The sequence below is a fragment of the Dipodomys spectabilis genome, unplaced genomic scaffold, assembly GCF_019054845.1.
Source record: "Dipodomys spectabilis isolate Male_0828 unplaced genomic scaffold, ASM1905484v1 ptg000783l, whole genome shotgun sequence".
Lineage (NCBI taxonomy): Eukaryota > Metazoa > Chordata > Mammalia > Rodentia > Heteromyidae > Dipodomys > Dipodomys spectabilis.
Window position 1 is genome coordinate 3,493,548 of NW_024871460.1, and position 24,988 is coordinate 3,518,535.

General features: G+C 41.2%; 1 protein-coding gene across 3 annotated transcripts in view; it reads left to right on the forward strand.

Moving 5' to 3' along the window:
* The first annotated feature begins 8,070 nt into the window (after nucleotides 1-8,070).
* The window catches only part of Atad2 (ATPase family AAA domain containing 2), a 60,169-nt gene continuing 43,251 nt past the window's right edge, over nucleotides 8,071-24,988 (forward strand). For 2 of the 3 annotated variants that reach the window (XM_042673084.1, XM_042673085.1), the window contains exons 1-8: nucleotides 8,071-8,345; nucleotides 14,325-14,473; nucleotides 18,099-18,148; nucleotides 19,258-19,423; nucleotides 20,113-20,215; nucleotides 20,449-20,551; nucleotides 22,077-22,229; nucleotides 23,074-23,191. In XM_042673084.1, coding sequence (XP_042529018.1) covers nucleotides 8,172-8,345; nucleotides 14,325-14,473; nucleotides 18,099-18,148; nucleotides 19,258-19,423; nucleotides 20,113-20,215; nucleotides 20,449-20,551; nucleotides 22,077-22,229; nucleotides 23,074-23,191 — 1,016 coding nt within the window. In that variant the 5' untranslated portion in view covers nucleotides 8,071-8,171. Of the gene's footprint in view, nucleotides 8,346-8,855; nucleotides 8,973-14,324; nucleotides 14,474-18,098; nucleotides 18,149-19,257; nucleotides 19,424-20,112; nucleotides 20,216-20,448; nucleotides 20,552-22,076; nucleotides 22,230-23,073; nucleotides 23,192-24,988 lie in introns of those variants that run through there. The other variant, XM_042673086.1, reaches the window with a different exon arrangement.

The following is a 24,988-nucleotide window of genomic DNA, read 5'->3' on the forward strand; positions in this document are numbered from 1 at the left end:
AATTCTAAAGACTCTCTATGTCCAAATACACTCTGGTCAAGGGAGTCTGAACTCGTTTCTGGTTTGTCCTTCCTTAGGTACTCTTCCTCAGCCTTTGGATATGTTATAGTTATCCTTATGTCATGGTCAATTTTTTTTTTTTTAATTTTCAGCAGTACCAAGGTACCAGGGCTCTAGACCTCTGCTTACTAGGCAGGTGCTCTACCACTGAACCACAACTCCAGCCCATTTTTGATAGAAGGATTCACTTCCTACCTAGGTACATACATGGATTTTAATCCTTTTTTTTAAGCTTCTCATTGTAAATAAGACTCTCATACCACAGGTGAGCCACTGGTACTGGCTGGTTATGGTAAGTCTTTATATATATATATGTATTTTTTTTGGGGGGGGGGTCTGGTCATGGGGCCTGAACTCTGGGCCTGGGTACTGTCCCTCAGCTCTTCAGCTCAAGGCTAGCGCTCTACCACTTGAGCCATAGGCCATTTCCAGTTTTCTGGTGGTTAATTGGAGATAAGAGTCTCATGGGCTTTCTTCCCCAGGCTGGCTTTGAACCACAATCCTCAGATCTTAGCCTCCTGAGTAACTAGGATTATAGGCATGAGCCACCAGCACCTGGCTTCTAAGCAATTTTTTTTTTTGGGGGGGGGGTCCAGTTGTGAGGCCTAAACTCTGGGCCTGGGCACTGTCCCTCAGCTCTTCAGCTCAAGGCTAGCACTCTACCACTTGAGCTACAGCACCACTTCCAGCTTTTTTTTCTGCTTATGTGGTGCTGAGGAATCGAACCCAGGGCCTCATGCATGCAAGGCAAGCTCTCTACAACTGAGCCACCTTCCCAGCCCCAAAGCAATTTTTAATAAATGATGTAAGAAACAAATGTCAAAGGACTCTATCATTAGGGTTGGCAAGCACCAATAGTAAATTCTCCTGACAGTATTTATCTTTCTTAGGCAGGGATTTTTTGTTAATAATTTTATTGCTATTACTAAGGTATTATACAGAGGGGCTACTATTTCACACAGGTTAATGCATACATTTCTCTTTTGGATAATGTCACCCCTTCCTTGGCTTTCCCCCAGTTTCACCCTCCCATCCCTGTTGGGCAAGCATTTTAATAGGAGGCTAAGATCATCCTAGGTCATCCATCTTTTTAGCCTTATGCTCCTAAAAGCCATATTAGTTAGTCAAGCCCCTTAAGACAGAGGTTTCACTAAATTTCAAGAGTTCTCAGTACGCCATGAAATAGACAATTGCTTAGTTTTGCAAGGATCATTTTCATTATATAGCTCTGTGAGCAGAATACAGACATTATGACAGCATAACTTTTTCTTGAATGAATTGGGGGGAGGGTTAGGACCCAGATGAGATTGCTATAACAAAGAAACAAAACAATTAGTGATATAAATGAAATATGAATGTATTAATAGCCTGAGCATAAACATCAGTGCTTATATGGTGTCTTTACAATGCCAGCCTCCTAGTATTTCATAGTAAGGCCATATTAAATCTTGCTCTGGTTGGCATGGTTGAAGATAGCTCACCACCATGTCTGCTGTGTTTGCATTCTGGCCAGCAAAACCTGGAGAGAAAGAAAAGGGGGAGGTTTAATAGCAATTTCTGCAAGTCTTTCACATCACTTCTATTCACATTCCACTGACCAAATGATTCTGACAAAGTCCCTCTCAGGTTTGGAAGAATGGAAAACATAGGGCTTTTTATTTATTTTTTTCTAGGAAGTTTAGCTAATTTGAGTCTCAAGGGAAAAAAAGGGAGAATGAATGTTGAGAAAGCCAGCAATGTCTACCATACTGTACTTTCTTTATGCTTCTAAACTTTCTCTTATAAGCAGTAGTTATTTTTAAAATTGGAAAAAATAGGTCGTAAAAAAATACATGTAATTCTATACTAGAGGCTATAAAAGGAGATAGCTTCAGGGGAGTAGGAGGAGTCTAGAACTGGATTGTGAATCAGGCCTGGTGGTGCTCACCTGTTATCCCAGCACTAGGGAGGACAAGGCAGAAGATCAGGTCTTACCAGCTTGAGCTACTTAAGAAGACCCAATATCAAACAAATAAATCAGATTGTGACCTATAAATGCCAATGATCTGGATTAGGGAGAAACAAGAGATCCGCTTGAAAAAGTCAAGATTCAATGAAATTAGGGTGTTAAAGAGCAGGTATTTAGAGGAAAATCATTTAACAAAGGGGAGTGTAGAAAAGGCCACAACTTCTAAGAAAAGATACCGGAACTCTACAGTATATAATACACGGAAGTTTAAAAGGGAAAAAAAAAAACCTTTTTTTTAAATTGAGGGAGTATGTTTTTATTTACTTGTGTGTGCATGTTGTGTTTATCTTGCACTTTTTTTCCTTTTGCTGGAATGACAGGCACACGTCACTACACCCAGCCATTGGCTAAAATGGAATCTCCAGAATTTTTATGCTTGTATAGTCCTTGAACCATGATCCCTCTATCTCTGCCTTCCAAGTAGCTAGGTTTACAGGCTTAAGCCATCATATCCAGCTGTGTATAAATATTGGTCCACACCTAGATAGACCCACTTGAGGCGGGAGTCACCAAAATTTTTGAAGATTTTCTAAGATTTTTTTTTTGTCAGTTGTGGGGCTTGAACTCTAGGCCTGGGCACTGTTCCTGAGCTCTCCAGCTCAAGGTTAGCGCTCTACCACCTGAGCCACAGTGCCACTTCCAGTTTTTTCTGCTTATGTGGTGCTGAGGAATCGAACCCAGGGCCTCATGCATGCAAGGCAAGCATTCTACCACTGAGCCACCTTCCCAACCCTTTCTAAGTCTTAATACATGCTGCAATGTTGTTTTCAAGAAATGTACCCATCACTCAATTCTGCATTAAAGATTTTTATTTAAAAACGAACAAAAAAAATAGGCAGGACATAATAACTAGTACTCTCGAATTCCCATGGTGATTTTAATTTGCATTTATTTTACTACTATTTCTTCATGTTAAAGAGATGATTTCCAAGCCAGGCATTATGATTCACGCTTGTGATCTTAGGAGGTGTAGATCAAGAGGATTGTGGTTCCAGGACAAGCATGCTAAAATGTTTAGGTGACTCTATCTAAATCAATAAAAATAAAATGGCATAGTGGTGCCTTGTCTGTCATCCCGGCTACTCCAAGAGGTGTAAGAGGAAGATCATGATCCAAGCTAACCCAGGGAACAACATTCAGGACAGTAGAGGAGGAGGTGAACACTTTATTCACTAGAAAAGTACCTTGCTCAAAGGTCTTTTTGGCTATTCTGTTTGTCCATTGTGTTTGTCTTCATTAGTTATTCACTCTCTCTTCCCCAGGTGATTCTCTCTGTTCCTGTGGCTCTGAGTCTAAAATTCTTATACCTGGAACTGTTCTCTGATTGGTTGCTTCTATTACATTTAGGTGTTTATTGATCAGATCCTACAGTATTCTAATTGGTTGGCTAGGGATAGGGAGACGTAAGATGTTCCGAAACAATGTCTTTTGTTTTCATTACTTTTTTTTTTTATTTTTTTTTTGTCGGTCCTGGGGCTTGAACTCTGGGCCTGGGTGCTGTCTCTGGGCTCTTCAGCACCAGGTGAACTCCCTACTGCTTGAGCCACAGCGCTACTTCCACTTCGGAGGGAGGACATTCTTTGGATTACAAATGTGTCCTGAGTTGTTAAGCTCCTGGAAAGTCTTGCTTCTCATAGATAATTGGCTCTTGATTTCCCCTGTTTCCTCAGATGGTTTGCTTTGCTTATATTTAACACCTTTAGTAGGTTTAAGTTTCCTCATCTGGTTTTCTTTGCTTATGTGTAACATTTTGTTAGGAGAAATTCCTCATACCTTATGTGATTTGGGCCTACAAAAGCTTTGTGCTAGCCGGGTGCTAGTGGCTCACGCCTATAATCCTAGCTACTTAGGAGGCTGAGATCTGAGGATCGTGGTTCAAAGCCAGCCCGGGCAGGAGAGACCGTGAGACTCCTATCTCCAATAAACCACCAGAAAACCGGAAGTGGCGCTGTAGCTCAAGTGGTAGAGCGCTTGCCTTGAGCTGAAGAGCTGAGGGACAGCGCCCAGGCCCAGAGTTCAGGCCTCACAACCGACAAAAAAAAAAAAAGCTTTGTGCTAGCTGCATTTGTGGCTGCTGTTCTTTGAGACAAGAAAGAGTCCACCAGCAATCCATTGGCTCTCCCATAAAGTCTCCCAATTCAGCCTCTTAAGTGGTGGCTTCTCTGTTTCTTGTGAGTGAGTTTCCTTATAACACTTCAAAAGGCAATAAATGTCCCAGATGACTGAGCCAAAATCACAGGTCTGAACTCTATTTGTCAGATTACCAGTAAAACGAAGAAAATGCTTTTGAAGGACTTCTAGAGGCTAAGCCCTACATAAACGGAAATCCATCCCAAAACACAATCACCCAGCTGGGCACAGGTGGCTCATACCTGTAATCCTAGCTACTTAGGAGGCAGAGACCTTGGAGGATCACAGTTCAAAATCATCCTTGACAGAACAGTCTTTAAGACTCCACGACAAATGACCAGCAAATATCTGACTGGAGATGTGGTTCAAGTGAGAAAACTGAATAAGAGCGCAATGCCCTGGGTTCAACCTCCAATACCGGCACAACAAAACTAAACAAATATAAAGAAAGTCTCCCAGATAGGAAGGGTTTCTGAACAAGTGCAGATCTGGAGGAGGTCACTAGTTGGATGATTGCCTAGTTTATGGAGGCCCTAGGTTCAATTCCCAGCACTATTTAAAAAAAAGAAAGAAACAGAAAAGCCTGAAAAAAGTACAAAAACAAAATGAAGATACTTTCCCTTATTTTTGAAGTAAGTAAATTCAAGTTGGCTAAAAATGGCAAATATTAACTATGACCTCTTCTACCTCCTTGAGGCTAGTGATTTTTCCTCTTTTGTGAAAAATCAATTTGGTTAGCCATCAGATTTAGCTAGGGTCACATTTACAACCTCTGAGAGAAATTCCTGTTCAAATTAATGTTTACTTTCTAACATTGCTACCAAGAGCAGAAAGGGGCCTACCTATGACCTCATCCCAAGTGAGGTAATGGAGTTATGATTAGCTCTTAGCTCAGCCTCATTTCTGTCCCACATGAAGTGAGAACACCAGAATCTTTTCTGAATCAGTCAGGGCAAAAGCCTTTGTTTCTAGTGCTTCTTCTTGTCCTAAATAAGTCATTCTCATTCTGAATGACTGAGTCTAGAAAAAGGCCAATACTATACCAATTGTGTTCTTTGCTTAAGATTATCATACACATTTCCACAAACTGGCTGGTGTGAAAAGGAAAACAATTTTTGCCTCTCATAGTTCAGTGAGCCAAACTGGTTCCTTCTGGCGTCTCTGAGGAAGAGCCTACTTTATACCTCTGTCCTAACTTCTGGTGGTGTTAACATTGGTGATATTTCGTGGCACATGAACACATGACTTCAATATCTGCCTCTGTCTTCACATTGTTGCCTTCATTGCCTTCTCTTCCCTACCCCTGCTCTGTGCTGGCTCCAAGGCTTGAACTTTGGACATCATGCTCTTGCTTGGCTTTTTTACTCATGGCTGGCACTCTACCACTTGAGCCATACCTTCAGTTCCAGATGTTTGCTGGGTAATTGGAGATGAGTTTCTGGGATTTTTATGTCCAGGCTGACTTCACACACTGAAACTCTCAGATCTCAGCCTCCAGAATAGCTGAGAGGTGTGACCATCTGTGCCCAACTACTATATGTCTGTGTATGTAAAATTTCTCACCTTTCTCTATAAGAACAGCAGTCATTGGATTTAAGGCTTATTCTAAACCAGGATAGTCTCATCTCAAAATCTTGCATCTGCATCTGCAGACTCCTTTTTCAAATCAGATCACATTCACAGGTACTGTGATTATACTTGGATATATCTTTTGGGCAGACAGAATTCAACCAAAGGCTGAAGCCAGTATGGTATACACATACAGATATAGAGCTAGAAATGTATATAAGTATCTAGGTATTTCTCAGAAAGAGAGAAAGAGAGAGAGAGAGACAGAGACAGAGACAGAGAGAGAACATCTCTATTTACTTTTTTTTTTGTTTTATCTGTCACGGGCCCTGAACTCTGGGCCTGGGCACTGTCCCTCAGCTCTTCAGCTCAAGGCTAACGCTCTACCACTTGAGCTACAGCGCCACCTCCATTTTTCTGGTGATTTATTGGAGATAAGAGTTTCACGGACTTTCCTGCGCATGCTGGCTTTGAACTGTGATCCTCAGATCTCAGCCTCCTGAGTAGCTAGGATTACAGGTGTGAGCCAGCGGTGCCTGGTGCCCAGCTCTCTCACATTCTTGAGTAGCTAGGATTGCAGATGAGAGCCCCTGGCACCCAGCTAAACATTTTTTTCTTTTTTTAATTTTTAATTTTAATTTTTTTTGCCAGTTCTGGGGTTTGAACTCAGGGCCTGGGCACTGTCCCTGAGCTTCTTTTTTGCTCAAGGCTAGCACTCTATCACTCGATCCACCACTTCAGGCTTTTTCTGTTTATGTGTTACTGAGAAATCAAACCTAGGGCTTCAGGAATGCTAGGCCAATACTCTACCACTAAGCCACATTCCCAGTTCCTAAACACTATTTTCAAACAAACTTATTTGCTGTAGTTAGCATATTGACATTCTCTTTCCACTAGGATTAAGTTCCATGAAATAATTTTTGTTCTTTTTAATTTTTGCTGCTTAAAATTCAACAGCACTCCAAGGCTTAGAATAATGCCTAGCCCATGATAGATGCTCAATAAATATTTAACACATGTTGAATTAATAAACTATACTTTGCCCAAATCAATAAGTAGCTTTTGTTTCTGCTTGCCTAGGCTTCCTCTCCTGTTCTGATCTTTTGGCATGTTCTTGTCTATTTCATTCCAGTCTAGGAGCCTCTGTCATGTAGCACTCAGCATGTGCAGGCACAGTAATGAAATATAATTTTATAAATATTATTTCTGAGATGAGGAAATTGGGATTTAATCAGGTGCATGATTCGTTCTGATCTGGGTGATCAGAAACTGAGGCAGTAACTATTGTGCGCTTTTTTTTTCCGGTCGGTCCTGGGACCTGACCTGAACTCTGGACCTGGGCACTGTTCCTCAGCTCTTGGGCTCAAGGCTAGCGCCCTACCACTTATGACACGGCGCAACTTCCACCTTTTTCCTGCTTATGTGGTGCTGAGGAATCGAACCCAGGGCCTCATGCATGTGAGGCAAGCGCTCTACCACTGAGCCACCTTCCCAGCCCTATTGTGTGCTTTTTAGCCTCCCTTCAAGCTCACTTCGTTTTCGTGGGTTTTTGTTGTTGTTTGTTTGCCAGTCCCGGGGCTTGAACCCTGGGCTTGGGCTCTGTTCCTGAGCTGCTTCTGCCCTCACAGCTGTTGGTTTTCAGGGGGTAATTGGAGATAAGCGTCTGCAGAGCTGGCTTGGAACCGCAGTCCTCATAGCTCAGCCTTCCACTTGGATGACAGGCGCGAACCACCAGCGCTCGGCATTTTGTTTCCTTTCTTCCTGTAAGTAGGCTAGTTTCAGTTAAGCCACGAAAACACAACAAAACAAACCCTTTTAAGGCGCAAAGCCGAAGAGTAAGTGCTTTATTTCCCTAGAGTCAAGGACCAGGCATTTTGTATTTGAATCCTAGATGGCGCGAAACTGCACGCAGGTGCCCGAAGGGACCGGGAAGAGCCGCCAGCCAATCGGAGCGGGCTAATCGTTCTCTCTTCGTCCCGCCTCCTCCCATGCCCCGCCCTCTGCGTCCACGCGCCAAAATTCCAAACACAACTCACCGCTCCCGCCATCTCCGTCCGCTGAGTGAAGCGAGCCGGAACTATATAAGGAAAAAGAAATCGGCCTTCTTCACCCAAGAGCTGCTCAGTTCGTTGACTCTGTCAGCGTGCTTGTGTTCCGGTCCACTTCGGCACGGTCTCTTTTGCCCTTCAGATTTGAAGAGAGTTTTGACCCTGGCGGTCTGAAGTGGGGGGCGGGAAGGAGTGGGGGGGGAAGTGGGCGGGACCTGCGGCGGAGGGATTCCAGACGCGCACGCCGAGACCGCCGGCGCGGGGCTTGTGGCGCCAGAATTTGGAGCGCGGAAGCGCCGGAGTCACTGGTGTTCGAGCTCTCGGGTCGCGGCCGTCAGAACCTGCAGCCCGAGACCATGGTGGTTCTCCGCAGCAGCCTGGAGCTGCACAACCATTCGGCCTCCTCGGCCACGGACTCCCTAGACCTGTCCAGCGAGTTCCTCAGCCTGGAGCTTAGCGGACGAAGGCGGCTCCGCTCGGCCAGCGCCGCGGAGAAATCCGCCGTCACCGCCGCCGCCGCCGCCGCGGGCGTGAGTACCGGCCCGGGGCGGCGACTCTGTGGCGGGGACCCCGGGGCGGAGGCTCTGGGGACCGTGGGACGGGGGCCGTGGGGCCGGGGACTGAGTGCGTGCGGCGCAGGTGCGGGAAGGAGTTGGGTCGGGGCCGGGCGGGTAAGATGGAGGGTTCCTGCGGTCCCGGCTGCGCGGGGTGTGGGCCGGCGGCGGCGGTGGTCAGTCTGGCCCGAGAGGCCTGAGTACTTGGTCACCTCCTACTTTTTTCCTACGCAAGAGGAAGAAGCCGAAGCCCGCCAGCGCTGAAGTGCGGTGTGGGGCCGAGGCGTGGATGTTTGGGCTGCTCTGCCGCCCCCCCCCCCGCCGGCTCCGGGGCGCGGGCCCTGGGCTCGCCTGGGTCCGTGAGGTGCCACCCGCGTTTGCTGACTGCGTTCTCCGCGTTTGAGGGACCACGGGGACTGAGGGTAGAACTTCCCACGTACGCGATCCAAAAGGGGTTCCGTAACGAGAGCGCGGCGCCTGTTACCAGGTTGCATAATGTGTCAGGAAGAGGATCAACATTTCCTGAACACTCCCTTCTTTAAGGCTTGGTAGTAAGCCTTTGAGAATGCGTCCTGGTGGTGTCTGTGAGACAGACTGTAAAAGGTAACCGGTACGTGGTAGATCTAAAATTGGCACTTGGATCGCTGTCTTCCCCGGGTCTTGCTTTTTCTGTTAGATCACCCACCCTACAGTGACAGTGTCTCTAGAGGAAGTTTGCGAAGGGATAGAGTCCTCCGGAAAGAAATGCTTCGATCAGCTCTCTCCTACGGGTGGGATTTTCCATGCACACAGCTAACCACCGAGGGAGAAAGACTCCCCATCTACCTACTACCCACAGCCTCACTGCTGAAAGACCTACATGCTGTTTGGACACAGCGTTCAGAAATGTAGAGCCAATGACTCATGCTTGTAATCCTTGCCGCTCAGGAAGCTAAAGTCTGAAGATCATGGTTCAAAACCAGCCTGGGCAGGAAAGACAGCGAGACTTTCTTATCTCCATTTAACCACCACAAAACCAGAAGTGGTAGAGCACCAACCTTGAGTGAAAACCCTAAGTTCAGGCCCCTTGTACTGGTATGAAAACAGAAAACTCAACAAATATTGGGGAAGTCAAAGAGTTAACACTAAAGCTAAAGCAGCAGGTAGTATGGTCTAGTTGAGGTAAAGGTAGGTGTGGTGGTAAGGAAATTGAATTGGAGAGAGGATTAGGAACTTGAAAATTGAATGAGAGGCTTAGGGAGGCATCTGGTGATGTAGCTTAGACAGTTTCAGTCTTTTTTTTTTTTTTGATTGGTCATGGGGCTTGAACTCTGGGCCTGGGCTCTGTCCTTCAGCTCAAAGCCAGTGCTCTACCACTTGAGCCACAGTGCCACTTCCAAGTCTTCTTTTTTTGGGGGGAGGGGTCCGTCATGGGGCTTGAACTCTGGGCCTGGGCACTGTCCCTCAGCTCTTCAGCTCAAGGCAAGCGCTCTTGAGTTGAGCCACCGCACCACTTCCGATTTTCTGTGGTTTATTGGAGTTAAGAATTGGACACTTTCCTTCCTGGGCTAGATTTGAACTGCGATTCTCAGATCTCAACCTCCTGAGTGGCTAGGATTACAGGTGTGAGCCATCAGCATCTGGCTCAGAGTTTTTTATTGAGGTCTTTCATAAAGATCTCCATCCAAAGTTAGTTTCTCGTGTAGGTGCCCTGTTTTGGGATACCTACAGGGAAAATGAGTAAAACTATAATACTTTTGATCTTTGAAATTGTGGCTCTGAATTAAAATGATAGCTAATGTTCTCACTTTTTGTCTATCTGATCACTTGACTGACTGTTAACCTGTGTTCAAAAAAATTAAATCCAGGCTGGGAAGTTGGCTCAGTGGTAGAGTACTTTCCTTGCATGCATGAGGCCCTGGGTTCGATTCCTCAGCACCACATAAGCAAAAAAAGCCGGAAGTGGCGCTGTAGCTCAAGTGGTAAAGTGCTAGCTAGTCTTGAGCTGAAGAGTTGAGAGACAGCACCCAGGCCCAGAGTTCAGGCCCCACAACTGGCAAAAACAAAACAATTAAATCCAATAATTTATTGAATGCTATTTTCGGGATGATGCTAGTTCATGTCATAATGATATATTGTGTAATGAACTTAACCATCATTCAATATGTCATTGTGGGTGTATAAATTTTCTATCTTTAATGTTTTTCAGAGTTTATTGATACTTCAGAATTTCCTTGTTGGCACTTCTATACTGAGAACTCTCAAAAACCTTTATTTTTCTCTATTCACTGTTAAGGAGAACCTTTTGGGTTTTTTATTTTGCTGCTTAGTGCTTATTTAGCAAGGATGCACTTCAGCCACTCAATGCAAATCAATGATTCTTTCAGGCCACTTAAAAGAATAGTAACTTCTAAGTTTCTAAGGAATCTTTTCTCATTTAATGCCATCGCCCTTTTCTTTCCTGTGGAAACAAATCTTTGTTATCCCCTGGAATATTTACTTTCTGATAATAGCAGAACAGACATAACATAACATTTGCCATCTTAAGTACAGTTCTGTAGCATTAACATTGTTCCGTAACCATCTTGCTGTCCATTTCCAGAACTTCTGTAATCTTCTAAAACATTGAACAATGACTCCCAGTTCTCCTCCAGATCTTGGCAAATACTATTGTACTTCATTTCTCTACATTTGGTTACTCCAGTAATCTCTTGTAGGAAGTCTTGCGATGTTTGTCTTTTTGTGACTTAATTCAATGTTTCCAAAGCCCGTTGATGATGTAGCCTGTGGTTTTTTTTGTTTTGTTTTGTTTTGTTTTTTTGACAGTCTTGGGGCTTGAATTTGGGGCCTTGGCACTGTTCCTGAGCTTCTTTTGCTCACTCTACCAATTGAGCCACAGCACCCCTTCTGGCTTTTTTTGTTTCTGTCGTACTGAGGAATTGAACCCAGGGCTTCATGCATGCTAGGCAAGCACTCTACCATTAAGCCACATTCCCAGCCCTAAAATTTTTATTATATGTACCACGTTTTGTATATTTTGTAATTAGGCACTAGGTTTGTGAGACTCTGGCTATTGGGAATAGTATTGTGCTATCAGTTTGAGTTCCTGCTTTCTCTTTGGGTATATATCCTACAAGTGGTATCATAAGAAGCAGGGTTATATAATAAATCTGTTTAATTTATTGAGGGATCACCATACTGTGTATCTGTGTGTGTGTGTCTGTGTCCATGTGCCTGGATACTGTATCTCAGCACTGTCCTTGAGCTTTTTTGCTCAATGCTAGTGCTCTACCACTTGAGCCACAGTTCCACATCCAGATTTTTGGTGGTTAATTGGAGATAGAGTCTCACACTTTGCTATATGATCTGGCTTTGACCAGTGATCCTCAGATCTCAGCCTCCTGAGTAGTTAGGATTACAAGCATGAGCTTCTGGTGTCTGGCCACCGTACTGTTTTACACATTATCAGTAGCAGTACATAAGAATTCCAATTTCTGTACCAATCTCCACATTCTGATTAACACTCATTCCCTTCCCACCCTCTGTGTGTCCTTCCCTCCCTGCCTTACTTGGGGTGGAGGCAGTATTGTATTGGGTCCTACTTGCTAAGCAGGTACTGTACTACTGAGCCACACTTGCAGTCCTTTTTGCTCTGGTTCTTTTTTGAGCTAGTGGCTTCATGCCTAGATGACTAGACTACAGTCCTATTTTTTTTTTTTTTAATTCCCTTAGAAGCTGATGACAGGTATGCCCAATATATATACCCAGGCTCTTTTTCTTTTTTCTTTTTGTTGGTCATGGGGCTTGAACTCTGGGCTTGAGCACTGTCCCTCAGCTTTTCAGCTCAAGACTGGCGCTCTACCACTTGAGCTACAGCACCACTTCCGGTTTTTTGTTAGTTTAGTGGAGATGAGTTTCACGGACTTTCCTGCCCGGGCTGGCTTTGAACTGCGATCCTCAGATCTCAGCCTCCTGAGTAGCTAGGATTACAGTTGTGAGCCACCGGCACTGGACAAGGCTCTTTTGTTGAGATGAACTCTCACAGACTTCAGCCCAGGCTAGTCTGGAACTGTGATGTGTCCAGCCTCAATCCCCCATGTAGCTAGGATGATCAACTCAAACACCCCCATGCCAGCTCTCCATTGAGAATGTATATTGTGAATGTGTCTTTCCTGTTCATTCTGGTCTTGAAACCTGTATTTTCCCTTATCTCAGCTTTGATTATAGGCATGAATATCAATGTAGCTTCAATTTCTTTTTTTTTTTTTTTGGGTTGGTTATGGGGCTTGAACTCGGCTTGGGCTTTTGCGCTCTTTAGCTCAAGGCGAGAGCTCTATTGCTTGAGCCACAGCACCACTTCCCATTTTCCCCATTTTCTAGTGGTTTATTGGAGATGAAAGTCTCACTGACTTTCCTTCCCAGGCAGGCTTTGAACCGTGATCCTCAGATCTCAGCCTCCTGAGTAGCTAGGATTACAGATGTGAGCTACCAGTGCCTGATCTTTTTCTCTTAATTTACATTTTCAGGCTACTTTTAGTATATCTTGATGTAAAAAGTTTTTATGCTTGAAAGTCATTATCAGCGATCCTTCCATATTTTTAAAACAATTTGAAACATTTTTTCCACTTTGATTACAGACAGTAGGAAACAAAAAAAAATCTATATTATATGTTATTTTAATGAATTACAATCGCAAAAGCATCTATTTCGTTAAAGTGACTAAACATGGGAAGTAAAATTTTATTAGGTCTTATATTGCTGCCCCCTCCACTCAGGTAGTGTTTTCAACATTAACACTGAGAAACATTGTTAATATAAAAATGAGATGGTACTGAAAGAAATTTTATTTTATTAGATGTCAGAAATCATTTGCTGAAAATTATTTCTCATAGTCTCAGTTCTCCTTTCAACTTTTCACTAGTGAAATGACTTGCCACATTGCTTGGTCATTCAGTTTCCACATTCATAATTTTCTCTAGCTTTTGTTGTTGTACTGACTAAGGTTTGAACTCATGCCTTGTACTTCTTCCACAGACCCTCTACTAATCTTTGTTTGTGTGAAGGTTTTTTTTTTTCTTTTTTTTTTGTCGGTCTTGGGGCTTGAACTCTGGGCCTGGGTGCTGTCCCTGTGCTCCTCAACTCAAGGCGAGTGCTCTACTGCTTGAACCACAGCGCCACTTCGGTTTTCTAGTGGTTTATTGGAGCTAAGAGTCTCATGGACTTTCCTTCCTGGGCTGGCTTTGAACTGTGATCCTCAGATCTAAGCCTCCTGAGTAGCTAGGATTACAGGGTGAGCACCAGCGACCAATGTAAATGAAAAAGAACATGTGAAAGTTGAGAGTCTGAGAAATACAGAACATTGGTATAAGATACAGGAATTTATTTTTTAAAATAATATATATTGGTCAGGTGCTGGTAGCTCGCACCTATCATCCTAGCTACTCAAGAGGCTAAGTTTTGAGGATCAGAGAAATTGGAGTGATTTTTGCCTCCAATTAACAAAGCTGGAACTGGGGGGCATGGCTCAAGTGGTTGAGTTCTAGCCTTGAAATCAAAGCTAAGCAAGAGGCGAGGCCCTGGTACATGTATAAAAGAGATGAAATTAAATAATATTTTATGAAATGCCTAGCTAAATTTTAGACAAATCCTCTTGGTATAAGTAACCTTATTTTTCTTGTGAACTAATCCATTATTTTGCCCCAAAGTGAAGCAGATTGAGTAAAAGCCAGCCTAATGCTAGGATAGTGGGATATCAGATTAAAAGCTTTATACTATAATTATAGTTATTTCATAGACATTATTGGTATTTGTGTGTCATGAAATATTTTGGATATCAACTTTCTTGGGGAAATGCAAGATGGTCTGTACTAAAAGCAATTGTTATTAACTGAAAATCAGAAAACTCTTAGAGGGAGTTAGAATTGAGGGGTTTTAGCTAAAGAAAAACTTATATATCTTTCTTAATTTTTCTTAAAGGATGGGTCTTCAGTTAAGGAAGTTGGAACCTACCACCAGACTCGTTCTTTGAGGTCTTTGAGAAAAAATGCACCAACTTCTTCAGATTCTAGTTTCGATAAAAATATGGAACTGTTGGAGAAGCATACCAATGGCAGGCATTTTACAAGGTAATGCTAACTCAGAATTAAGAGTTTATATTTAATTTTTGCATTTAAGTTTTAATCTATTTTTCACTGATTATCAAGATTCTAGTATTGTAAATTTTTAATTTATTTGAAATAAAATTGCCATTTCTGTAAATGGTATTGAATTATATATACAATCATGTTCTTATTTTCTTGTTCAGAAATAGTATTTCTAATATACATGAGTAGTGCTGAAAAGATTGAAGCAGTATCCATTCTTCAAAAAGAAACTTTTGAGGTCTGCAACTTACTTGAAATAATGTGGTTCTACTTCATTGCTTATACAAAGTCTTTGTTCACAACAGTAATTCTATTTGATTTCTTGATATCACATTCCTTTTGTTAATTCTGAATCATTTGTGAATTTCTTTGTTGTTGTTGTTGGTCATGGTGCTTGAACCCTGAGACTGGGCAATGTCCCTCAGCTCTTCAGCTCAAGGCTAGCGCTCTACAACTTGAGCCACAGCGCCACTTCTGGCTTTTTTTCTTTTTGCTTATGTGGTACTGAGGAATCGAACCCAGGGCCTCATGCATGCAAGGCAAGCGCTCTACCACTGAGCCACCTTCCCAGCCCCTCTCTTAATTAGTCCAATGGGACTAGGTACTTTGTACACATTTAAATTGCTTTTCTCTAGAACTCTAAGGTAAATTGATGTTGTAAAGAATCAATATTAGCAGGTTAAGTAATTTGCTTGCCTTCATGGAACTGGAGTTTGTTTGGTTAACAACCCTCATTTTGGTGCATTAACATGAATGTGGATGATGCCCTAATTAGAGTAAAATTTGATGCAATACTTATTTTACATTGTCTTCTCATTAGTAAATTATAGGTAATGACTTAGAAAACAATAATCCTACAACTCTTACATAGAATTTGGTTCTTGCTAGTTGTTAGTGGCTCATACTTGTAATCCTAGCTACTTGGAAGGCTGAGATCTGAGAATCAAGGTTTGAAGCTGGAAATAGGGGTGTGTGTCTCAAGTGTATTAGCCTTGAGCAAAAAAGCCAAGTGAGAATGTGAAGCCCTAAATTCAAGCACTGGTACAAGCAACAAAAAAAATACGTTTTTTGTTTGTTTTTGGTGTGTTTTGTTTTGTGGGTCATGAAGCTGTGTGCTCTGTCCCTGAGCTCTTTTTATTCGAGGCCAGTACTCATTGTATCACAGCACCATTTCTGGTTTTTGAGAGATTAATTGGAGGTAAGATTCTCAGGGACTTTTTCTGCCTGAGCTGGCTTTGAACCAGGATCCTCAGATCTCAGCCTTCTTTTTTGGGGGGGGGGGGGGGCGGGTCTGGTCATGGGGCCTGAACTCTAGGCCTGGGTGTTGTCCCTCAGCTCTTCAGCTCAAGGCTAGAGCTCTACAACTTGAGCCATAGCACCACTTCCGGCTTTTTTTTTTCCTGCTTATGTGGTGCTGAGGAATCGAACCCAGGGCCTCAGGCATGCAAGGCAAGCACTCTACCACTGAGCCACCTTCCCAGCCCCAAGATCTCAGCCTTTTGAATAGCTAGGATTACAGGTGTAAGCCACCAGTGCCAGGCCTGGTTCCAGGCCTGGTTCTTAATTTTGTATAGCATATTTTCTAGATAAAGTGAGGTTATATTCTTTAAATTTCTTGAGTTTTGGGTGTTTTTTTTTTCCTGCTATCTGATTAGTCTTTATTTTTTTGTATGTGTGGATTATTTTAATCTATTTTTTGGTGCTGGTACTACAGCTTTACCTTATGGCTTCACACTTAGCTTTCTTCCTCTATCATCCCTCTATCATGGTTACCATTCTGTCTCTTGAGAGCTGATGAATGGGAGATAAATTAGTTGGGAATAATTTGCCTGCTTGCCTCAAACTGAGATGATCTCAGCTTGTATATTTTTTTATTAGAGAAGTTTCCTTATGACATTTCCATACAAAGAAACAAAGTATCCTGATCAACCTCACTCCCTTTATTCCCCTTCATTTCACTCACTCCCCCTTAAAACAGTTTCAATAAATTTCTTTGTTCTATTTTCATACATGCAACTAAACTACCTGGACCATTATTTGTGTTCTTTGTTGATCCTTCCTCCAGCCAGTTCCCACTCCCTATCTGAACCTGTTTTACTTTTTGGCCATTTATTTCTTTTTAAAGTGTGAATTAATTGTACCAAGAAGTTTCTCTATGATAGCATTAATGTTTTGCACTGAATAACACTCAACACTCAACTGCGTTTCTCTTCCCCTGCCTCTTTGGGCTCTGAGTGATCAACAACTTCCATTGAGGTTTCTTATGCCATGTTCTTTCTTATGTGGTTGCACTCTATTTCAAAATTACTCAAGTTTTTTTGAGTGTGATGCTGAAGATTAAATCTAAGGACTTGAGCAGACTACAGAATCATTAAGTTAGTAACTATTTTGTTTGCTCAGTGGAATTTTGAAATAAGGTGAAGAGGGATATTTGGGGAGGGGAGAGCTTAAAAAATGTTCTTTTTATTCAGCAGTCTGCCAATTTATAGGTTAGATAATTTAATTTACAACTGAGACTGTGTCTCCCTGTGAATGATAGAAATATACAAGTTATAGTCAGCAGATAGATATTCTTAGAAGGCAGTTAGCATATTTCTAAAGGACATTAATTCTGTTTATAGTTATAAATTTAGGAAGATAGGGATTGCTATGTCCTGTAGTATAAAACCCATGTTGATTTTAGTGCTTGGTTCAGCTGTAATATAGTTTAAATAATTAGGATTTCACTTCTCATTTCAAGTTAGGAGACTTTGATTTTATTGTTTGACTAAGAGTTAACACATGTATCATTAAATTTCTTTCTTTCTTTTTCTTTTTTTTTTTGTCAGTTGTGGGGCTTGAACTCTGGGACTGGGTGCTGTCCCTGTGTTCTTCAGCTCAAGGCAAGCACTCTACCACTTGAGCCACAGTGCCACTTCCCTTTCTTTTTTTTTTTTTTTGCCAATCTTGGGGCTTGAATTCAGGGCCTGGGTATTGTCCCTGAGCCTCTCTGTGCTCAAGGCTAGCACTCTACCACTTGAGCCACAGCACCACTTCTAGCATTTGCTGTTTATGTGGTACTGAGGAATCAAACCCAGGGCTTCATTTATGCTAGGCAAGCACTCTATCATTCAGCCCTCATTAAATTTCAAAATGGGATTCAGCTGGGGGGCATGGCTCAAGTGGTAGAGCACTTGCCTACAAAGCAGAAGGTTGTAAATTCAAGGAAAATAAGAAATTAAAATAGGATTCTTGGATTTTGTTTATAAACATCTTATGTCAGTATAGGTTTTTAATGTGTCTGAGCATTTACCCACCAGGCCTATTTAACTTTTTGTCAATATAAAGTTAATGTTAGTTGTGTGTGTGTATGCACACGTGGCTTTAGTATTAGGGCTTAAACTCAGGTCCTCAACTAATCACTTGGCTTTATTGTTCATGGATGGTACTGTACCACTAGAACCACACCTTCAGACCAGCTTTTTGGATATGAAGTCTCAAAAACTTTTCTGCCTATGCTGACTTTAAACGGCGATCTTTCAGGACTGTCCTGAGTATCTAAGATTATGCGCACAAGCTACAGTGCCTGGTAATTTGTTAGTTTTAATTATTTATTTTCCTCATATAGGCAGTTGGCCAGACAGCAAGCTGGTAAGAAAAAAGAAGAGGACAAAGAAGGTAAGTAATATTAACAGCCCTTAAGGATTTTGGGGGGGTGGGGACCTTTCAAATTTAAAAAATACATAATTTTTAAATTACGTTAATACTGTTTATGGATTTGAAATACATATAATAACCTGTACATATTTAAAATGTATATTTTGCTAGGTTTTGTAATAAGTGTGTACACAAAGCTTTCATCACAGTGTGATAGTGAAAATGACTATCACTCAAACATTTCTTTGCCTGCCTGCCCACCTTTCCCTCCCCCTCTCCTTTCCTCTCTCCCTTCTTCCTTCATTCCTTTTTTTGTGATAGTACTGGAGCTTGAACTCAGGGCCTCAAGCTCTTGCTTGATTGGCCTTTTTCTCTCAAGCTTGGTGCTTCGCTGCTACCTGAGCCAGGTTTCCCCTTCAGGCTTTTTGCTGGTTAATTGTAGATAAGAGTGTCGTGTACTTCTCTCCCTGGACTGGACCTGTTTTCAGGTGGTTAATTGATGTTAAGAGTCTCACGTACATTCCTGGCAGGCTTTGAACTGCAAACTTCAGAACTCAGCTCCTGAGTAGCTAGGATTACAGGGTGAGACCAGCACCTGGCTTTCCTCCTGGCTTTTAAAGATTCACCCTCCCTACAAGAAACTACCAATCGCTTCCTCTCACTATATATTAGTTTGCATTGTCTAGAGTTTTTTACAGTATAGGATCATAAAGTATGCTATGAATGTATCACAATTTGCTTATCACATCTTTTTTTTTTCTTTTTTGAGATGAAGTCTTACTGTATGGCACAAATTGTCCTGTAACTCCAGCTAAAGTCCTCCTTTTTTCAGCCTCAATGCTAGAATTACTGTTATATACCACAACACATGGCTTTATCCCTTCTTTTTATTATGGATTTGAATTGTATCTTGTTTGGGGCTACCCCAAAATACTTTCAATTTGGGTACAAGTATTATCTTGCTTAGGAGGGAAAGTAATAGATCATACCTTAGGTGTATGTTGTAACTGCTCGTAAAGATAACTTTAAGGTATTGTTATGTTGTTACTTGAAAATTTAGCTATTCAGTTGTTCATTTTTAAATTGTTTTGTATTATTACTTCAAATCTTTTTCTCTGCACATTGTGAAGACAAAGTGATTGCAGTTACTCGGTCATTAAGAACTAGAGACATTGTTCAGACTACAGAGCATTTGCATGATGAGAACGGTGATGTTGAAGTTCGACGCAGTTGTAGGATTCGAAGTCGTTATAGTTCTGTGAACCAGTCTGTGCTGTTTGACAAACTTATAACAAAGTGAGTAAAATTTCCTTAGATCAGAATGATTTGTTAGAAACATTTTTTTCATTTTTTGGAAGACCATCCTGTAGATTTTTAAATGCTGAATTGGTATAATGCATGAAAGAGAATAGTTATGGGGCTGAGAAGGTGGCTCACTGGTAGAATGCTTGCCTTGCATGTATGAGGCCCTGGTTTGATTCCTTAGCACCACATAAGCAGAAAAGGCCAGAAGTGGCGCTGTGGCTCAAGTGCTAGCCTTGAGCTGAAGAGCTGAGGGACAGTGCCCAGGCCCAGAGTTCAAGCCCCATGACTGACAAAAAAAAAAAAGAGAACGGTTATTACAGACCTTCATAATAATTGCATCTGAGTATCTAAATTATTGGAAAGAAAATTTTACACATTAAGTCTGTGTTTCTTTCCTTTTTTTTTTTTTGGTGGGTCGTGGGGCTTGAACTCTGGGCCTGGGCGCTGTCCCTCAGCTCTTCAGCTCAAGAGTAGCACTCTACCACTTGAGCTACAGTGCCACTTCCAGTTTTCTGGTGGTTTATTGGAGATAGGAGTTTCGCGGGCTTTCCTGCCCGGGCTGGCTTTGAATTGAGATCCTCAGATCTCAGCCTCCTGAGTAGCTAGGATTATAGGCACGAGCTGCCAGCGCCCGGCCAACTCTGTGTTTCTTAATGGAATATCTATCAATATTTTTAAAGCACTGCTGAAGCTGTACTTCAAAAAATGGATGACATGAAGAAGATGCGTAGACAGCGAATGAGAGGACTTGAAGACTTGCGGGCATTTAATCAAGCCAAAGAAGTAAATATATTCTTTGAATAGGCGATAGTTTAATCTACTTGTTTTCTATAGTACATAATCTATTTGTGGTCAAATTATTCATCACTTTATCAGCATTTGTTTGATTAGTGACTAATTTCTACTAGAATTACGAGTTGCTATATTTCTATTTTAAGAAAATTTAGAGGTTCTTACTGAATTTTTAAAATTAATATATTGTAAATGTTAATGGATTTTTATGCAAATGTTTGTAGGACAATCTTAATATGTATACAAGAGGAAAACGGAAAGGTATTCAACGAGCTGGTATTCGACGAGCTGATGAGGAAACAACTGATAACCAGGAAGGCAGTGTAGGTTAGTCTTTTTTTCTTTCTCGTTCTGTTTTCTGTATTTTGAGTACTTCTTGTTTAGTAGGAAGTAGCCTTCTTACTCAGAAGCTATGACAGTGGTAGTAATTTATAATTGTTAAAGTGATGGGCCATGATTTAAAAGAAATCAAGACAAGGGAGAGCTTTTAAAATGTTTTGAGAAAGTCCCCGGATTCAACAATTCAAAACCAAGTAACATAGGTTAACTTGCATATATCTATGGTATCTATACATATGATAGGCAGTATTTTGTGTATTTTAGTTGAAATACGATTAAAGTTAAGTCTTGCTCCTCTGTTTAAGACTATTAACATAATCTATTTTTTCTCCAGAATCATGTTTTTTAATACATTTAAAAATGATCAAGAAAATGTTCACCATTATCATAAGTAGCTAATTTGACTTATGCTAAATGTAACTGTGACAGTCAGGAAGGCTACATGGAATTTCAAATGAGTTTTTTTGTTGTTGTTTTTCCCTTGGTTGTAGGGCTTGAACTCAGCACTTAGGCATTGTCCCTGAGCTTTAATTCTGGATTTTTTTATTTTATTTTTATTTTTGCTGGTTGTGGGGCCTGAACTCTAGGCCTGGATACTGTCCCTCAGCTCTTCAGCTCAAGGCTAGCACACTACCACTTGAGCCACAGCACCATTTCTGGCTTTTTCTGCTTATGTGGTGCTGAGGAATCGAACCCAGAGCCTCATGTATACAAGGCAAGCACTCTACCACTGAGCCACCTTTCCAGCTGAGTTTTAATTCTGAAGGCTAGCACTCTGCCACTTTGAGCCATACTCCACTTCCAGTTTTCTGGTGATTAATTAGAGATAAAAGTATCACAGACTTTTTCTGCCTGAGATAGCTTCACACATGATCCTCAGATCTCAGCCTCCAAGTGTGAACCACTGTCACCCAGCTCAAATGAATTTTTAAGGGCAACAGCTAAGTGAGGAGATTTTAAGATGTGTCCTTAGGTTAACTAATTTGGAACCTTTGTAGTTACTTATATTGCAACTCCGCAGCATTGTAAACCTTAATTCCTGCTTACTAGTAATAGCCATCAAAGGTCATATGTGTACGTGTGTGTGTGTGTGTACATATATATATGGTATCCTTTTGGAAGTGTTTTGTTTAGTTTTGGCAGTTCTGGAATTTGAACTCAGGGCATTGTGCTTGTGAGAGACTAATGTTGAGCTATACCTCCAGACTGGATCTTGCTTCTTGCCGCATGCCTGGAGCATTATCCACCTTTTGTATACTTTGCATCTAGCTAAGATGACATGTGCATTTCACTGAAGCTGGCTATCAATTAAGCAGGGGTCTTTTCCACCACTGGTTCAAACCAGGCGCCTCTCAAGCTCTCACAGAGCTGCAAAATAGCAGTCTTATGCCACCTAGTTCAGTTATGGATTCACAAGTCTCATGAACTTTTCTGGTCAAGCTGATCCTCCAATCTCAGCCTCCCAAGTATCTAGGATTATAGGTGTGACACACTTGTGTTTCTTAATTTTCAGAATCATCTGAAGAGGGTGAAGACCAAGAAGATGAAGATGATGGTGAAGATGAAGATGATGAAGAGGATGATGAAGATGGAGAAGAAGATAATCAGAAACGATATTATCTTAGACAGAGAAAAGCGACTGTGTACTACCAGGCTCCATTGGAAAGTAAGTACTTTAAGTTTTTTTGTGGGTGAATTTTTGTATGTTAGCTTTATTTTTACTGTTCCCTTTTGTTTTGATTTTAATTTATTTTAGGTTTTCAGTTTGCTAGATATTTGTACTATTGTCTTAATCTGTCCTAAGACAGGTTTGCAAATAACGTTGCAAGAAGTTATTTCTTTCAGAGAACTAACCTTGAACTAAATAAATATTGACCTATTTTGAAGTATAATTTAGATTTACAGCCTTCTTCATTTTTTTCTGGAATGCTTGGGTTTGAATGCAGGGCTTATGATTACTAGACTTCAGTCCTCCTGAACCATACTCCAGTTTCTTTTGTTTTGCTTTTAGTTACTGTTGAGGTAGGGTGTTGGCTTTTTGCTCAGGGCCACTGTCAGAGTGAAAGCCCTCTACTTACAACCTGCATATTTGACTTCCCAGTTGTTTACCACCATACTATGCTTGTTGATATAGGTCTTGCTAACTTTTTTGCCCTGATTAACCTCAAACCTCAGTCCTCTCAAGTAGCTGTGATTATAGGTATGTCACTATGCCTAATGTCTCCTTGACTGCTTTTGTTAACATTATACCCGCCTTATCATGTGGGGTTGATAATCATTTATGTATATGTATTATCACAATGATTGTAGTCTGTGTGTATTGGTTATTTGGTGTCTGTGCTATTACATTTTCAGCTCTGATGACATAAATGATATAAGATGTGAACAGTAAACTATACTACAGTAGCTAGTAATTTTATGGAAAGCAGCACCTTTGTAAGTATTTAGACAAAGAGCAGTATTGGTTTCATATGTATTTACATATTTTGTGTGTGTTTTTATTATTTTAGAACCTCGTCACCAGAAAAAGCCCAACATATTTTATAGTGGCTCTGCGTCTCCTGCAAGACCAAGATACCGATTGTCTTCTTCAGGACCAAGAAGTCCTTATTGTAAACGAAAGAACAGGTTTGGTTCTGAAATGGTGATTATTTATGATAACATAACTATGGCTATATTAGAGCAGGATTCTAGAGTCTTTGGATTGAGAATGTTAGGTTAGAATTCTAGAATTTTGTCTTGGAGCTCTTCACTTTATCCCATTAGTATTCTAATCACTCTTTTTCTTTTTTCTTTTAATTTTCGCTTTCACTAATAAGGAAGTGTTAGTGACTACCTTGATAAAGTAGTTTTTTTTTTTTTTTTTCCCATTTTGCCAACTTGTATAGTTGACAGCATTTTACATAGATTGTTTGATTTTAGACATTTTAAAATTTAGTGTGTAGGTTGTTTTCACATGTTATCACAGACATATTTTTCTACCATATGAAATGTTCTAAGTTATTTAGGTTGTAGACTTTTTATGACTGAACATCTTTTTCTGGTATCCATATTATAATTTTTTCTCATATTTTAGGAGACATTTGTTCCTGTAGGGAAAAGATGACATTGGTGCGGAAACTAATACTTTTTTCAAGTCTTTTCTCAGAATAAATCTTAGGGGATTTCAACCATTTGAATAGTTCTGAGACTTTATATAAGCAAACTGTTCATAGAAACTGTCTGGTTATGTTTGGTTGTGGAAGTCAACTCCTTTCCAAATGCTGAAGATTCAGTTATTTTAGGAACAATAAAAATTACACTTGCAAGCTGGGTGCCATTGGCTCATGCCTGTAATCCTAGCTACTCAGGAGACTGAGATCTGGGGAATCACAGTTCAAAGCCACCCGTGCAGGAAAGTCTATGAAACTCTTATCTCCAATATACCACCAGAAACCCGGAAGTGGTGCAGTGGTTCAAGTGTACTACTCTTGAGCTGAAGAGCTGAGGGAGAAAGTTCTGGTCCAGAGTTCAAGCCCCATGACCAACAACAACAACAAAAAAAACTTGTATTAATACGTCTTATAATTTCCTTGCCAGAATCTCAAGTGTACGTTCTAAGTTTCTTTCTCAGTCATCTGTATTCACCTGACCAGCACCCAGAAGGATGATCATAAACCATCTGTCAGGGGTTCTTGAGATCAGTTATACAGTGTAGGAGGTCACGTCAGTATTTATTTATTTTTTGGCCAGTCCTGGGGCTTGAACTCAGGACCTGGTCACTGTCCCTGAGCTTCATTTGCTCAAGGCTAGCACTCTACCACTTGAGCCACAGTGCCACTTCTGGCGCTGAGGAATCGAACCCAGGGCTTCATGCATGTTAGGCAACCACTCTACCACTAGGCTACATTCCCAGGCCGTGTTGTCAGTATCCTTATAAGCTTCTTTAGAATATTGTGAAATACTTTATTTTGGAAGGGTGGGATATAGTGATTTTTTGAGAAGGAGAAGCTCTATTGCTGCCTAGAGTTTCTACTACTACCTTCAGTTTCAGGGCAGTAATCTTTAGAATTCCTGACTGAAAAGTCAGGCTTCTATTTATTTAATCCAGCAGAGAGAAGAGTGTAGCAATTACCTTGAGATTTAATTACTTCCAGTTTTCATGGACTTAAACTCTAGAAGTAATATTTGTTGATTTTCTATTTGTTCTTAACATCTACAGTGTGTTTTCCAGAAAATTAGTGTATTTAGGGGATAGAGGATTCTTTGGTGTTCATAGGTTTCCATATTTGGTTTCTCTGTCTAGACTTCCTGTGAAAAATACCTCATTTGTAGTAGCGTTCCTTGGTGCAGGAGGAATCTTTTGCACTTCCCGTTATTAAACAAATGTTTGAGTGCCACCAGCTGATGAGCTGAATGGATGTAAAAATGAAGAAGGCATATTTT